This window comes from Centroberyx gerrardi, chromosome 12 (genome assembly GCF_048128805.1).
Source record: "Centroberyx gerrardi isolate f3 chromosome 12, fCenGer3.hap1.cur.20231027, whole genome shotgun sequence".
In the NCBI taxonomy this organism is placed as follows: Eukaryota; Metazoa; Chordata; class Actinopteri; order Beryciformes; family Berycidae; genus Centroberyx; species Centroberyx gerrardi.
Genome location: NC_136008.1, coordinates 22,037,709 through 22,053,943, shown reverse-complemented (window position 1 = coordinate 22,053,943; position 16,235 = coordinate 22,037,709). Strand labels below are relative to the sequence as shown.

Genomic DNA, 16,235 nt, shown 5'->3' with positions numbered 1-16,235 from the left:
CGTGAGCTCTGCTCACTGTCACGTCATTCCTGATTGGGGGGTTGAGCCGTAGAGGAGGCGGGACACGAAACCACCAAATCCGAAGTAGTCCGTCTTTTTCATTAGCATAAAATATGCAGCATCACTTCAACTGTCTACCGGTTAGTAAATTGTCATGACTTTTGGCAAAGGCAAAGTTTTGTTTTGGGTCGGCTGGCTTGTTTTCAGCAGCTGATAAGAAAATGAAAGAAATGAAACGTTAATTATTATCTGCTTCTTTCTGCATCTGGATTTATTTTTCTCGGAGATAGTTAAATTATCAATTGTTACTATTTTACTTTTTCTTTGCTTTTTCTTTTTGATTTTAAGTGATAAAAAGATGTGGACCTTCCTGGGAATAGCAAGCTTCACATACCTTTACAAAAAATCCAGCAGTGTCTTTACTTATGCTCACAAAGAGCTGGTAATGGCTGCAGCCTTATTCCTTACAGTCGGGCTGCTGCTATCATATATCAGGTATTTTCATGGACAGAGGCTCAGAATAGGCCTATCTCAGGTATTTAATTTACCACTGAGCCTTCTGTCATCTTTACCTGTTATCAACCATTTCATCCCACAAACCTCGACACTGAGCCACCGCAACGCAGAGAGCACAGAACAGGTAAGACACTTCATATGGATTCATCCAGCCAAATATTAGAACAAAGAAGACCAAAACTAATAAATCAAACAGACAAATAAAGGATGGAAATTATGGATATTCTTTCATTTATGTGAAATTATTTGTAATGATTTTTTATTATTATTTATTAGTTCCAATTATGTGAATATAGTCTCTGTAACAACTTATGAAATGACTTCTTATCCTTAGTTTTTATAAGCCACTCTTTATTAATAAACAGCACTGTCATAACTGCTAGAAATGTTATTTTATATGTTCTGTAACACTATAACTGAGAATAATACGTCAAAAAACAGAAAGCAGAAAGAAAGAACTGGTTAGTGATGAAGTAGAAAAGTACATTTTTACATAACATTTGTACCTTCACTACAGTCCAGTTCACTTTGGACTTTACTCAGTTTAGGATGAGCAGCTCCCTAACCTCTTCCCCCTGTATTATTTCGTCACCGTTTCCAGAGGCGTGGCAGGAGAAAGAGGGTGAATGTGGAGTCCACAGAGAAAGCATCAGCCTGCGGCCCCTCTGTGGCCCCGGAGCCGGATGTGGTGATAGTCGGGGCCGGGGTGCTGGGCTCGGCTATGGCGGCGGTCCTGGCCCGGGACGGGAGGAGGGTCACCGTGGTGGAGAGGGACCTGAGGGAGCCGGACAGGATCGTGGGGGAGCTGCTGCAGCCCGGGGGGTACAAGGCCCTCAAAGAGCTGGGGCTGCAAGGTCAGTGACAGGGGCCCCGGAGACTGTCTCTTCAGGAACTCAGAAAACATGTCTGACCTTTTCAGCAGTGCTTTTTAAAATCATTCCTCATGAAAAATCACCAGAATATTCCTATAGGGAGTTATAGTGTGTCTGTGGTTCATAATGATCACTGTATAGACTTTTTAAATCCTTTTATATCACTATAATATTCCTATAGGCATTTATTATTTTGCTGTGGTGTTTGTACAGTATCCCCAAATTTGTCATAGGATTACTATAGTTCTTTAATCAGGGATATCATGAGTTTTAACACTAAAAAGGCCAAGCTGCAGTCAGCTGATGGCTGTTTTGAATTTCAGCACTGAAATATCTCAGCTTTTAAAATGACTTTTCCTAACTCCACCTTCTGTACAAGCCAGTGTTGTAAAGACTTTCTGAATCCTGCCTGGAAACAGGGGTTATAATTCTATTTAACCCTTCCAAGTGATGGCTATTGGGCCTTCTCAACCCAAATCCTTTGGTCTCTCTAGTGCTGAATGGGTTGTAAGGGCCACACAGTCAGAAAGGTCACCCAGACCCTAAAGGAATATGCACTTGTAAACAGGACCAGACTGAATGAATAATGCATGCGTGCTGTGAAACTGTATGCCGCTGCCTGTGCTCGCCCTCAGGTTCAGTGGAGGGTCTGGACGCCCATGTGGTGAACGGCTACGTGATCCACGACATGGAGAGCAGCACAGAGGTGGAGATCCCCTACCCCCAGGAGGACCGGAGCATCCAGTGTGGACGGGCTTTCCATCACGGGCGATTCATCATGGGCCTGAGGAGAGCCGCGCTCGCTGAGCCCAAGTGAGTCAGGCCGTGACGCGCGGTCAGGTGTCTGAGGGAAGGGGAACGGGGAACATGGTGATTGGCTAATGGGATGAAATCAAAATCGAAAAATAACAGTAGCTGCATGAGTAGTGAAACTTAGACATTACTTCATCATTTATCTCCCGTCCCAACTAAAATATTGTTGGTACAGAAGTGAAACAGAAGTGTATATTGTTTAGAAGCACTCATGGGTATCATTTTTGCTCAAATGAAATCTAAACCCTACTCATTACCTTTGATCTTGAAAACACACATTAACCAGTATTATGGCATGCTGGACATACTAAAGAGAGTTTTGTTCAGAGTTTGATCTGAATGTGTCCTCTTGTCAAGCTACAGACATTTGATAAGGCCCTCTGCTATGAACTAATCCAGATGGAAGGCATATTTCCTTACTCATATATAACCTAGGTAACCTGATGAAGCTGACCTTCATGTCACCATAAGTCATAATGAGATGCAAAAGCTGTTATCACACACTGTTTAACAGATTTCAGCTTTCAGGCAGTCTATTAGAATGTATGTTCATTTAGAGGGGAGCAACTCAATGATGAATGCATTGATCAGTGAATAAACTGATCAATGAATACAGCGATCAGTGATAGACTAAGGGTCATACCACATTTTAAGATATGTATTTAATGGTTTGTAAAGGCCTGCATCTAAAAGTGACTATGTGGACATCAAATGGACATTTATTTGTTTTCTTTTTAGTATTCTTTTCCTTTTTATTTCTCCCTGTCTGTACTGGCATTTGATGTTTCTAACTGGTGCATTGCGCCCCCCAGTGTCACATTCGTAGAAGGCACCGTGACCAGTTTGCAGGAGGAGGACGGCTGTGTGACTGGAGTCCAGTACAAGGATAAGGAAACTGGAGACATCAAGGTGAGCAGAGGGAACTCTTTGGTACAAGTTCAATAACATGTACAAACACTAAAACAAAAATCTTAGAATAATGGAACCGAGTAATTTTCCAATTTTCTTTCCCCCACCTTGTGGAAAGAAATACTTGATTGTAGCAGCTGAACTACACCACAGAAAGAACATCATGTGGTTGGTGAACCAAATAGCTGCTATAGAGTTGCTGACTGTCTGAACGTGTGTCCTGTAGGAAATCCATGCAGGGCTGACTGTGGTGGCTGATGGCTGTTTCTCCAAATTCAGAAAAAGTCTTGGTTCTGGGAAGGCTCACACCTCCTCTCACTTTGTTGGATGCCTGATGAAGGTACAGCTGTGTTTTGCTCTATCAAATTGCTTCACACACAGATCAACACTGCGCAGTTCACATCACCGCTGCCAGATGATATCAGACTGCATTCACCACACTGAAATAACTGAAAATTGTTAAAACAAATGCAGACGATGACTATAAAAACCTCAGTAGTCTAGCACTGCATTTTCAAAATATTCCCTATTAGTTTCATTTAAAGATACAATGTGTACTTGATTTGGCAAATCAAATATGTTCTTGATGACTCACTTTTGACGGAAAATAAACATTTTGGAACTTTCTTATAATTTAAAATACAAGCCTGCTTTACTATAGTGCAAACTGTACAAAAGCAAACACATTTTGCAGCCTTATCCATCTAAAACTAATTTTTCGGTCTCACACGCTGTCAGACCTTGAACCCATAAGTTCAGATGTTAAATTTCAGACTGCAATAAAATGTCTTCAATCCAATAAATCACAATGTAGACAAAGCTAGAAGTAGGGTGACGGTGCTTCAACATTTAAATACTATACCTAAATACCTACCTCTCCTCTAACCCTATCTTCTCCCAGGACTGTCCCCAGTTCAAAGCGCACCATGCGGAGCTGGTGCTGGCCGCTCCCAGCCCAGTGCTCATCTACCAGATCTCCTCCACACACACCAGAGTGCTGGTGGACATCCGGGGCGAGATGCCGCGCAACCTCACTGAGTACATGGCTGAGAAAATACACCCGCAGCTGCCAGGTAAAAGAAAAGATACAGATCTCACTTTATCTTGAAAATCCAAGAGAAAAAAATAGAAAAACTCTGGTTGCTTTTATTCTTATGCTCATCTGTAAGGAAAGATAACCTTTGACCTGAAGAGTGAGAAATGATCACCGTTGGTAAAAGGGTTATTTGAAAAAATCATCTCTTTGAAACGGTTTTGCCTTTTACGACTATTTCACGGAGGCGACAATGGCAGCGGAGTGGGAGGAAGATTTGCAGATTGCCGCTGTGCCATTGTGTGTGTGTGGGCCAGGAGGTTGCCAGTTGAAGGATTTGACATTCATGGTGCGCTCAGCTATTCATCTAAAATATCAAAGCCACGGTATCAAAGCACCGGCTCCCGTAACCTTGACAGAGGTCCTGCTGAAATGCCGGAGTCCGTCACATTGATACATCAGTAAATGTACATTCAGAGACCAAAGAAAAGGCCTTTTTCTTGTGCGTGTGCCCAGCATGCACCTTTGGATATTTATCCATACAGCCGGCTGAATGACTGACTGCCTATGGTTTCCCTCTCTCTCTCTCTCTCTCTCTCTCTCTCAGAACATTTAAAGGAGCCTTTCATGGTGGCGCTGCAGAACGATCGACTCAGGTCCATGCCTGCCAGCTTCCTCCCTCCCTCTCCGGTCAACAAGCCAGGTACTGAAGCGTTATTGACCGCTGTGTTGTTGGAGAGTCAATAGATGGCCAAAGGGAATCTATCGAACTGATCTCAGTGTGTGTGTACAGCATAAGATGCAGTTAGGACGTTGATCCTTGCCCTTAAAGTAATAGTCTGCGATATTTTCATATACATAAATATCTGTTTTGCTGCCATCTATCACTGATTCATGCAACACAATAGTGATTCAACCTATAGCCAGTTCATGAAAGCTTGTTACATTTGCTGTTCTTAACACTCGGCGTCTGTGAAGTCTTTCCTGGGAAAAATTCTCTGGCGCACAGAAAATAATGCGTTTTATGTTTCCGGTTTGTTTGGAATAAATAGAAGAAGAACTGGGTAGTCGATTGACAGGTGATCTCTGGGAAGTGCAGTGCAGAAACACCACAGCAATGAGCGCTTAGCACCAAAGATGGAGACAAAAAAAAAACCCAAAACAAAACAGGATCTCAAGGAATACTACTTTAAAAAGACTGTTCTCATGAATGTTTGTAGCGATATAGCCTATGCTGTTCTCATCTGAAACTGCATTTTTAAATGGTAAAATAAGCTGAACATACATATTGCTGTTGTCCTGTGAAAGTCTCAGCCTCATAAATCTTATGAAACCCATTCAAAACCCCATTAGATAAACTAAACACAAGGCTGTTTTTCTTGGTTCTTGAAAAGTTGACATTTTGCAGATAGAAGGTTTTCACCACTTAAAACACCTACTTTGTGTGGGGGCAGAGTGTCAGAGTGGAGTTGTGACACTAGTGAGAAGTGTTGATGAGATGAGCGATGATATACCTAAACTGTCCACAATCCCACAGATATTAATAGTCTTGACTGTCATAAAGGGGCAAAACCCCCCAAAATATAACAAAAAAGCACCCAAATTCATCCCCCACATATAATGACTGTGATTAACACGAATTGGTGACTCACAGAGTGCTGAGAGGAAAAAAAGCCATTCTATCATTCATACCTGTGATGTATTTTGTCATTTGCAGGAGTGCTTCTCCTGGGCGACGCCTACAACATGAGGCACCCTCTGACAGGAGGAGGGATGAGTGTGGCTCTCAACGACGTTCGCATCTGGAGGAGTCTGCTGAAGAACATCCCAGACCTGTGTGACGACTCAGCCATGCTGCAGGTACACACAGCTAATGTTTTGGACTGATGTTCTGTGTTGATATTCAGTACGGACATTTACATGCAAGTATTCAGTATTCCTGGCATGGTGGAAAAGCCTCTGAAACAGCATTTAGACCATGGGACACTAAAACTCTCCACTGGAACACAGGATGATGATAAAAACAACAACAACCACAGTAACATATTCATGCATACTTGTGTGCAATCCAGTCAAAATGTTGAATTAAAATGAATTCAGGTTAAGGGCTTCCCATAGACAACCTATGTAATATTGTTTAATTCTACAATAAATATGTAATCAAACAAACTGCATCATATCCATCATATCAAAGGTGGACGACACTGACTGGCTGATATCTGATTTTTAATAAAAGGCCAATATCAGCTCGATATATTGGCAAACTGATATATCAGTCGACCTCATGCAGAATCAGTCAAGCTGACCTGGATATTTTGCGTTGACATCACTTTGAACTTGGTTTTTTCATACAGCATGTAAGAGCTGGAGGTAATTAGCATTAAATGGGGCTTGTTTTACATCCCTTTTTTACCTCCGTCTAGTCTATAAAATAAAATATGAAAGAAATAGCATCAGAGAGTGCTGCTTCGTAGTGAACAGCGCCTGCAGGAAGGTCCACTGATTCAGCTGGAATGTGGCAGCGGCTTGTGCACGGCAGCAAGTGGAAGATATATTTGGGGCCTCCGCTGCATCGCATTTGCCTTGTCCCGTTATCCCCTGTGCTCTAGGTGACAGACTGCGGACCAGTGTGTGATATTACACTGAGCTTTTTTTTCTTCTTTCTCAATAGGCAAAGAAAAAATTCCACTGGGAACGCAAGTCATCACATTCTTTCGTGGTGAATGTGTTGGCCCAGGCCCTGTATGAGCTGTTCGCCGCCACCGACAGTGAGTCTCGTCCTGTTGTTGCAGTCGAATAACACATGCAGTACAATGACAGCGGGTCTTAACTTGTTTGCTGGCATGTTGCTACTTTTATAAAAGCAACTTCTATTCTATCTTCTATCTAATTGACCCAGGATGTGTTTGTAATAAATGGACAGTAGAGGATATTTTCAGCAGTTTTCAAAGAAATCTGACAAGCAGATAATTTGGTAAATCATGTCAAACGATGCATTTTGCTCATTTTGAGTCTTATAATGTCCATGTGTCTGTTTTGTGTCAACCAGACTCTCTTCATGAGCTCAGAAAAGCCTGTTTCCAGTACTTCAAGCTCGGGGGACAGTGCATTGCCGGGCCTATTGGACTTCTCTCGGTGTAAGCATGACCAAACAATGTCCTTGATAATGATGCATAGTAAAAAGGTCACTTCTCTCCCCTTTATTCCCACTGGAGGCTTTATAATACCTCGGGATAATGTAACGCATGTGGTTCGAAAGCATGGTCTTGCATTAAATACAAGATTAGATCAAAACATCAGCCGTAATTGATAAACGAATGAACGGCTTCGTGATTTATTACCAGGTTGTCGCCCAAGCCCATGACCCTCATCAGACACTTCTTCGCCGTGGCGCTGTATGCCATCTACTTCACCTTCAAGGCCGAGTCCTGGAGCACCAAACCCCGGGCTTTGTTCAAGAGCGGAGCCATCCTGTACCGAGCCTGCACAGTCATGTTTCCCCTCGTCTACTCTGAACTCAAGTACCTGGCGTACTGAGCCGTTTCCCCCAGAGAGGCCGCCACCGAAACCAACCTGCTGCACTACATCTGGACTGAGAGACACCAGCCTCGGTGTCAGGCCTCAACACACCGACGGCTCAGCTGGAAGCAAAGCAAAACCTGTAAAAAGTTGGTATTTGTCACGGGTTTCTATGTTATTCCCACCCATTGAAAAGGCACTGTCGCCGTCTTTAACCATGACGTTAATACAGTGTATTTTCTACAATATGCTCCTGCCTTCGCTGCCTGTTTAAGGTTAGTTACAGCTGAATATGTGGTAACTGTCTTTATGTCCTTCTAAATGCCTTATTTCCATTTGGACTTAAAAACTGTAAACCTGTAAAGTATGATGGCATAAACACATGGTCGTAATACTGACCATATTATGTGCAACAGTGCCTGGGCCTGGCCCTATTGGTGCCTGTCCAGGGTCTCTGCTGTATGCTGCAGAATTGCAGCACATGTGAGACTTGGTTGTATTCACATTTGACCCTCATCAAAATGTAGATTTTGACATAAAGCCACTTTTCTGCTGTGTGTTTTCTTGTTTTGCTGATTTTGAGCTGTATCGAATATGAGGATCCGTCTGTAATGATATTATATTAATACCAATACCTTATGGTGAAGCTGAAGCACTGATGGTAGGAATGTCAAAAGACAGTTGGTGGTCTAAAATCAAATATTCTTGCATTGTATCTTGAGCAAAATCATACCGTTCCCATGCATTTTCAAGCCAATTTTCTTTTCCAAACCTTGTACAGTATTTTAATTGTTGATGTTCTTCTTTTGCCATGATGCGCAATTCCTGCCTTTCAAAGAATGTTGTTGTTCTTTATGTAATGCGATAAGGGACTTTTTGTGATGTTTTCCTCCTGCAGAGCCTTATCTAACCTGTGAAACCTGCTGGGCATGCAGCTTAATGTCGCAAGACTGTAATCACAGACACAATGGCCCCTAGTCCATTTTAGTCTGTGTTTTTTTAGGCATCAGTAAAAAAAACTGACACCTTGATGTACCTGGGGGAAACCTGGGTTTGAGTTCAAGAGAGAGGAGCAAGAGTCAATGGATGATGCTCAGGAGTTGTTTCTCCTGAGCTGACACAGACAATGAACTCCTAAACTGCAACTCATCACCGCTTCCTGCACTGGTTCTCTTCTTTTTACCTGTACCTGTGTTGTGATTGATGGGCTGTTTAATAAACGACAAATGACAGAACAAATATGTCTTTCCTTGATATTTACTGCAGACTCCATTGGGGAAATAGTCGAATTAAACAGTTGTGTATGTAATTGACAAAAGTCTATTATCAGATATTGAGACAGAAAGTGAGTGGACCATTGAGTAATTGTAAATTGAGTTAAACTCTACTGTATGGCCTTCTGGAGGACACTTACAATAAACACTGACAGATACAACCATTAGATGGAGCTCACCAACAGCTTAAGGATTTCTTAGGAGCCGCACTAGAATTAAGACCTAAAATTTGTCATCATGCCTAAAAAACTGCTCAGCTCTCAATACCCTGGATTGAGCTATTCTGCTGTTTCACCACTGAAATGCAGGAGAATTTACATTTGAACATCATAAATTGTTGTTGAGATTGCAAGAGGTTTCAGTAGCAGTTTGGCATCGGGAAGTTCATCCACCCAAGTGGTCTGCCTGGGGCATCTTAGGTTCTCTTTCCAATTACAACAAATGAAATAATTGGCCAGTAATCATAGCAGGGTTCCCACACTCACTTGCACGTAACATTCAAGGACTTTTCAATGACTTTCAGTGTATTGCTTGGTTAAATCCAATCAGAATTGCCATGTTTTGTGGTAAGACATGATACTGGTCAAAATTAGACATCATAGAGGCCTAAAGTTTCATTCTTGTCAAGTCAAGAAATCATTGTGTAATTCACTTCCAAACTACTGCTATATTAACACAAATCTCCATCACAGGGCTTTTCCTCAGGATGCGAAATGTTCATGCAAGGACAGTCAGACCTGAGGCATACTGATGAATTTGCATGCTATACTTTTCTTTAAAAAAAAAATCAAGCACTTTCAAGGCCTTACATTCATTTAAAAGTTTTTTGTTTTTTTTACAGCCTCATTTTATCCTTCTCAAATCCACAAACTTTCAAGAATCTTTCAAGAAGAGAGAAGCCTGTGACTGACCTGTTATTTCTTTCTTTATTTAACCGGTATTTCATGTTTACCGTATCTAATCCTAATTTAAAGAGACCTGGCCAACAAATATGGGCCTTGGGCTAGTTCTCCTGCATCTAATCATCAAACTCCAAACTGGTTGTCCTGTTCAGTCTTATAATCCAGAGTAACGGAGCTTTATGGCAAAGGGTGTGACACATAAGCAACATTCTCTATGCCCATCCCTGTGTATAGCAACATTACACCCTGCAATAAACTATACTATATCAAAATGTCACCAGTTAGTCATGGGACAGGAATAAACAAAGACCTACATTTTATGGTTTGTTAACCTTACTTGCCAAATGGTTGCAGTTGGCACACAGTAAAATGTGTGCCTGAACGTTTAGCACATAAACCTCTATTTGAAAGTTGACTGACAACTTTCCTGGCACTATCTGGGTCCAAATGCAGTACATCCCAACCTGGTACTTCTTGCAAATTATATCACTGATTATTTACTGCCAATACTGTTTGACCTATGTCTATAACCATTGTATCATTAAAAAAGAAATGAACATTTTAATTCAATGTGATTTAAGGCTAAATAATGTTTAAAATAGAAAAAGAAAATAAGTAGAAGCATCACAAAACCGGTCATGTCCCAGGTTACAACAATTTATTCAGCTTTATTGTTATTTATACATCACTGATACATTGTATTCTGGTGAAATAATTGGAAGAATTATCCATATTATTCTTTGTGACTCTCCACAAGGACACAAATACTGGTGTGGAAGACCAGAAAGAGGGGGAGAAAGCTGCTTGGGGGAGGGTTTTGTACTGTACACACTTTCCTTCACCCTCCATCTGCCTGTCCGAAGTTAGTCTACATACCTACCTGACCGAGACTCACCAGACAGCCACATGATGAGAGAAACCGGCCCTGCGTTAGGATGGAATCACGTTCAGCCCCCCCTCCCTTAAAGTAATCCTCCTTTTTAGACACACAGAGCATTAGGGTATACCCTTATTGATATTGGTAGCAGCAAGCTTTCTACTAACGGTTAACATCTTTATGATCTAAACAAAAAAAGTACTGTACAGCTACTGCTAAGAGAATCTAAGAACCTGGCCTCGACGCTTTTACACCAGATTAAAGTGCTAGAAGCAACCCACCAATCCACACTTTATATATATATATATTTATATAGTATATGTATTTATATATATAGGAACAAATCTACTATTTTAACATTAATTTACAGGGTAATATACATTATATTTGTAACAGCTGAAATATCAGCACAAATAGATCACTGTCACACTTAACAGCAATATATATATGATTATATAAATCCATATATAATCATATATACCAATATATAATTGTCATATATGCATGTAAAACAGTTAACCACGTCTCAGGCTTTTCAAATTATACCCAGAAAAGCAATTGTGTATCAAGACGTAAAAGCTTTACAAGTTTCTCTCTTGAAAGAGCATCAGGTGGCGGCAAAAGTGCCGCGACCTGCATTATTTGAGGTCACAGGACAGTAATTTGCATATTCCACAAATCTATTGCAACACGTTACTGTCTACGAACAGTACAGCCAGCGTCCTGACAGAGGAGCTGGCGTTAGCTGGACTCACACGTAAACCCACTGAACAGAACATTACGACGATGGGTAATCTGATTATAGCTATGTGCTTTGAGATGGTGTGCTATGACAGTGAACAACAGGAGGACTACAATACACAATACTCTATAGTTTAGCCTCAGAAGATAACCCAAGATGTACTGTTAAAAAGACTTTTTTCCCCCCCCGGTATCCCCTCTTCTCCGAGTTAAGTGTCATCGTATCCTGCTGCTGATGCGCTTTGTATTTTGGTGTTCTACCGCAAATTGTAACGAATGCTTTTGTTTTGACAATCCACCACCACCACGAGTAATGGAATGTGTTTAGGTTTTGTTTTGTTAGCTTGATTTTTTATTTTTCTCAAACTGGGCCTCTCTCCGTCAAGGCTGACAGCACACACAGTGAGTAACATCCTACCGACTGAACAAAGTTCTGGGGGGTCAGAGAGGGTGGTGGGGACTCCTTGAGTTTCTGTGAAGTTCAGATACACAATCTGGACTAGTAGGGCAGTTCTCTCTTCTCCGTTCGCAGTCCCAAACCTCAGCCGCCATCATCTTCACCACCTCTCAGGTGAGAGGAGCTCCGATGGTCCTTCCTTCTTCAAGGCCTAATGGCCCACTCACCTTCTCAGCTTCCCTCTCTTCATCCCTCTAACACAACCATGATTTCACCATCTTTTCACCCTGATTTTCACTGCTTTACACACTCCCCCTACTCTGCAAAGACGCTGCACAAGGCTGTAACAAGATACACACAAAGGTAATTTTTCACAAAGAAAAAAAGCTCCGTAATAACTGCAGTAGTAATGCACAACAAGCATCCAATAGCTGCCCCCCGGCCTGGGGAGCCCGGTGATGTGCAGTTAGGTTTGGGACGTTGCCATTGTTCTAAGGAGATGACTCCTTTGTCCTTTTCAGGACTTGTTTTTTTCCCTGTGGTGCGGTGTTTTGTTATTCAAAAGACCAGATCTCTATGTCCTGCACATAGAAATCCTCCTTTTTGGAGAGCATGGGGTTCCCAAATGTTTTACAGGAGTGACTCCTGCCATGGTAAAGGTCTCCATCCAGCCACAGGCCAAACTCGCCGCTAGAAGAGAAGAGAAACAAGTAATCTATATCACATTTCTCCAGATATACACATTTTCAAAAGGATCTTTCTTGGGAACCTTTCTTTAAGGCCATCATGGGGGCTAAACATGACTTGCCCCTCCTTTAATCTATAATTAGTGTCATTTTACTCAGCCTGTCTTACACTTCTGGGACCTTGAAACTGTACGGCTGCACAATACAGCTGGTCGCTTCACACAAATTATAATTTTCCAGTCAAAAAAACCCCTAAAATGTTCCAGAGTTATTTGGGTTCTGTGTTTGCACAACCCAACTTGTTTTTCCAGGCTCCACAAACACTGATCTAAATAACAAATCAGAAAATAACTAAATAAAACAAAGATGCTTTTAATGCACAATTGTCTTTTACACAAACAAATGTGATCTAATTGAATATAGCTTCCAAACCCAGGTCTCTACCCTATACTTAGGAGCAATGTCAATGGAAATTCTGTCAGGATGCTGAATTAATGTCAAGACACTGCCCTTAAATGTCACGCTGTATCATCAAATTCAATTAAGGCAAATGATAATCTGATTTATGCTAATTGTTCCAATAATTGGATTTCAGTCATGTACTGTATATGCTTCAAAAGCAGCATGTGCTCACCTTCCTCCACCAAAAGCTAAGGAGTCCATATCGCCTTTGATGAAGAACATGTTGTCACCTGTCCACTTGTACACCTGTTGGAGACACAATAGAGCACACAGTAGGAGATATTACATAACATACACAATGTTGACATAATATTCTCCATCCTATTCTCTTTCTCCTGACAAGTGTGTCTCCAGCAGCAGTGCTCATGTCATGCATGCATATTTGCTACAATAGAGCCATAAATGAGGAGCAACAATCCTCAAATGACACCCTAAAATCTAAAATTGGAACTGGAATGGACTCATCACCAGATTGCATTATATCTGTCAAAATAATGACAGGATGGGTGTGTTTGTGTGTGTGTGTGTGCTCAGATACTGGCACTACACTTTGTGATGTAAGAAGTGTTTTGGCTGAGGTTTACATTCACCAAAAAGTAATTTCAAGTACTATCAGCCACACATAATATATTAGCATAGATATACAGAATAAGATGACAAATTGGAATAGGTGAGTTTTGAGTGTAAAAACACTTAAAAACATCTAGAAATCCAAATCCAGGAAAGATGGAACCTGACAGCCAAAAATGGGAAACAATAAAATACAATTTGGGAAAATTGGAGTTTTCATAGGACCCCAGCATCTTCACACTGAGGAAGGCAGCGTACCTCAAACTCTGGATTGAAGGTGAAGAGGAAGGTCTCTCCTGTGCCGTAAAAGCCATCGCTGACCTTAAAGGGCTCAGATGCCAACGCACCAAACACCTGGAGGAACACAGCACACAGCACAGGCAACTGAATACTATACACTCGGGACATAACTTTAAAATCAATGCGGCACTTCCAGTATTAGAAGCTCATCAGAAACTACTTACAGCATGTTACAGTATACTATTGCAGTGCCATACATTTTTAACAGCCAAGACCAAGGAAAGGCTGAGCTAATCTGCCAGCTATTTCTATTGAATTTGCAGTTTACCTGGCCATCACTGTCCTTGATGACCATGAGTACTGGGGTGTCCTGGCCCTGCATGGCTCTGTACAGCGTCTTAATGCTCATGCCATGCTTTGACGTGCCAAAGGCCAGCGTCCATGGGTACCCAATGGTCCGTGGTGGGAGATTCCTGGCAAGCTGGAGGAAAACAATAAAAAAAGCAAGGAAGGAGGCAGACGATGGGAAAAAAAAAAAAGAGAGAGAAAGAAAATGAAATACAGAAAGGCCACAGCCATCAATGCTCAATTACATCTGCGGTGACCTTTTAACATCAGCTGGCGTTTAAGGAAGAGTAACAGGGCTCCAAACACCCAAAGCTGTCTCAAGAGAAAGAAAGGTCTAGCACTCCCACAGAGAGACTGCTAGGCTGCTGCTGACAGACTGAAGGATTAAACGTGAGCATGGTGCATAGGGAGATAAAAAAAGACAAAGGCACTGGAGGAGTAGTGCAGTGTATGCTTTATATTCATAGACAGATATAACAGACACCGTCTAAAACATGGAATTAACATGAAATCAACAAATGTATAGCCTATATTGCACCATTTGTATGTAACTTAGGCCTTTACATTCTGTTCGCTCCCCAGTAATGGAAGACATGAGTCCCTAAATGCTTTTCTCTTTTCCTGTTGGTTCAGCGTGTTTTCCAGTTGTACAGCAGAATCAGTCGTGTAATCAGCAGGCTGGAAGCGATGCCATGAGCAGATGAGGCCCAACAGCTCACCTCACCGCTGTGTACCGGGCCTGAGCTCCGAGGTCGGTCCTCAGGGTGATTAAGGGAAGCAGCAGATTGGCAATCTATGGGTCAATATGCCAATAGGGACTCATTTGGAGCCTGTGTGTTTGTTTTTGTGCGTGTGCGTGCCTACTGTGCCTGCAAGGTATTTACCACACACAAACAGCTTGACACCAGAAATGCCTGTTTCACTCGACTTTTCAGCCTTATCGCAAATTTTAACTTTATAAAAATAGAATAAAAGTCTGTCAAATATTTTCATGTAAACACATTCTGACTTCGCCACTATCCTCCAATTCATTAATGGTTGTATTTATTGCATTGTTGAACGCATGTTTATTATCGTGTTGTATATCTGTTATTTCTTAAACATGATATAAGGCTTGGTTGGTAAAAATGTCTCATAACTGAGTGGTTCATAATGTCTTTCCCTTTTAAATAGATATGACACTTTATTCTGGTGTGACACTTGAATAACTAAATATTATTATATGAATCCAACAATTAATAATAATTTATCCATAAAATACCATGGCTTCTCTCTGCCGAATGCATTCTTCTATTCACATACAGAATACACCGACTGTTAAACAATGAGGAGCAGATGTTGGGCACATGTGTAATCACTACTGAATACATTCATTCATGGAGTTCACACTGTTCACAAATAGTGAGTGTGGGAACTTCAGTACTGGCTAACTTAGTTTGTTTGAGGTAGGACAAATTTGCAAGTGAAATGGCCAGCATTTCCCTTGTGATGAGTAAGTTCTCCATTGGTGCATGTTAGCTTGTTAGGCCAGTTACCACAAGGCACATGGACTGTATTTTGGATGGAAAACGTGTATTCCAGTTAAGGTACTAATGAAAGTGAACAGTTTAAGCATTTCTATATTTGGGTGTGTACAATGGCGTCTTTGTGTTTGTATGTGTTTGTGTGTGCAAGTGTCATGTATGTGTGTATATGTACTTAAGTGTTGTGCACATGGCTGGGTATGTAGTGCTGGATCAAAAGAAGTTTGTGCAGCAGGTTCTACCTTCTCTATCTGGTCTGGCTCCAGGAGGTCGCTGGGTTCGCTGAGGTTGGGTTTGAATGTCTCCGGTTCCAGCTCCGTCTTGATAGACGTGCCATGCTTGGAGTTCACCTCCTCCTTGGTGGTGATCTACAAATAAAAATGACTGTCAGGTACCCAAACAGTGAGTGGCAGTTTCACTTGAGCTCCCAGAAAACATTCACGTTGGACGGGTTCAATTATATCTACTGTCACCAATCCACAAATTTATTTCTGAATTGGATCAGGCTTTTGACTACAATGGGTTAGACTAGTGAGGCTGTCTAGAGCAGTAA

At 41.5% G+C, this 16,235-nt stretch overlaps 2 protein-coding genes across 5 annotated transcripts in view; one reads left to right on the top strand and one right to left on the bottom strand.

Moving 5' to 3' along the window:
- The first annotated feature begins 201 nt into the window (after positions 1-201).
- On the top strand, positions 202-7,735 carry sqlea (squalene epoxidase a). Its single transcript, XM_071902467.2, has 11 exons — positions 202-640; positions 1,118-1,370; positions 2,024-2,201; positions 3,014-3,110; positions 3,337-3,450; positions 4,012-4,183; positions 4,751-4,846; positions 5,861-6,003; positions 6,815-6,911; positions 7,193-7,280; positions 7,488-7,735. Exons 1-11 carry the CDS (start codon positions 359-361, stop codon positions 7,678-7,680), a joined length of 1,713 nt encoding a protein of 570 aa, XP_071758568.1. The 5' UTR covers positions 202-358; the 3' UTR covers positions 7,681-7,735.
- A 2,739-nt stretch (positions 7,736-10,474) lies between these two features.
- oxr1a (oxidation resistance 1a) overlaps positions 10,475-16,235 on the bottom strand; it is a 59,813-nt gene continuing 54,052 nt past the window's right edge. For all 4 annotated transcript variants that reach the window (XM_071902411.2, XM_071902412.2, XM_071902413.2 and 1 more), the window contains 5 exons: positions 15,925-16,050; positions 14,140-14,292; positions 13,830-13,925; positions 13,174-13,247; positions 10,475-12,543 (listed from right to left, as the gene is read on the bottom strand). In XM_071902411.2, the coding sequence (XP_071758512.2) occupies positions 12,408-12,543; positions 13,174-13,247; positions 13,830-13,925; positions 14,140-14,292; positions 15,925-16,050 (585 nt within the window). In that variant the 3' untranslated portion in view covers positions 10,475-12,407. The remainder of the gene's footprint in view (positions 12,544-13,173; positions 13,248-13,829; positions 13,926-14,139; positions 14,293-15,924; positions 16,051-16,235) is intronic.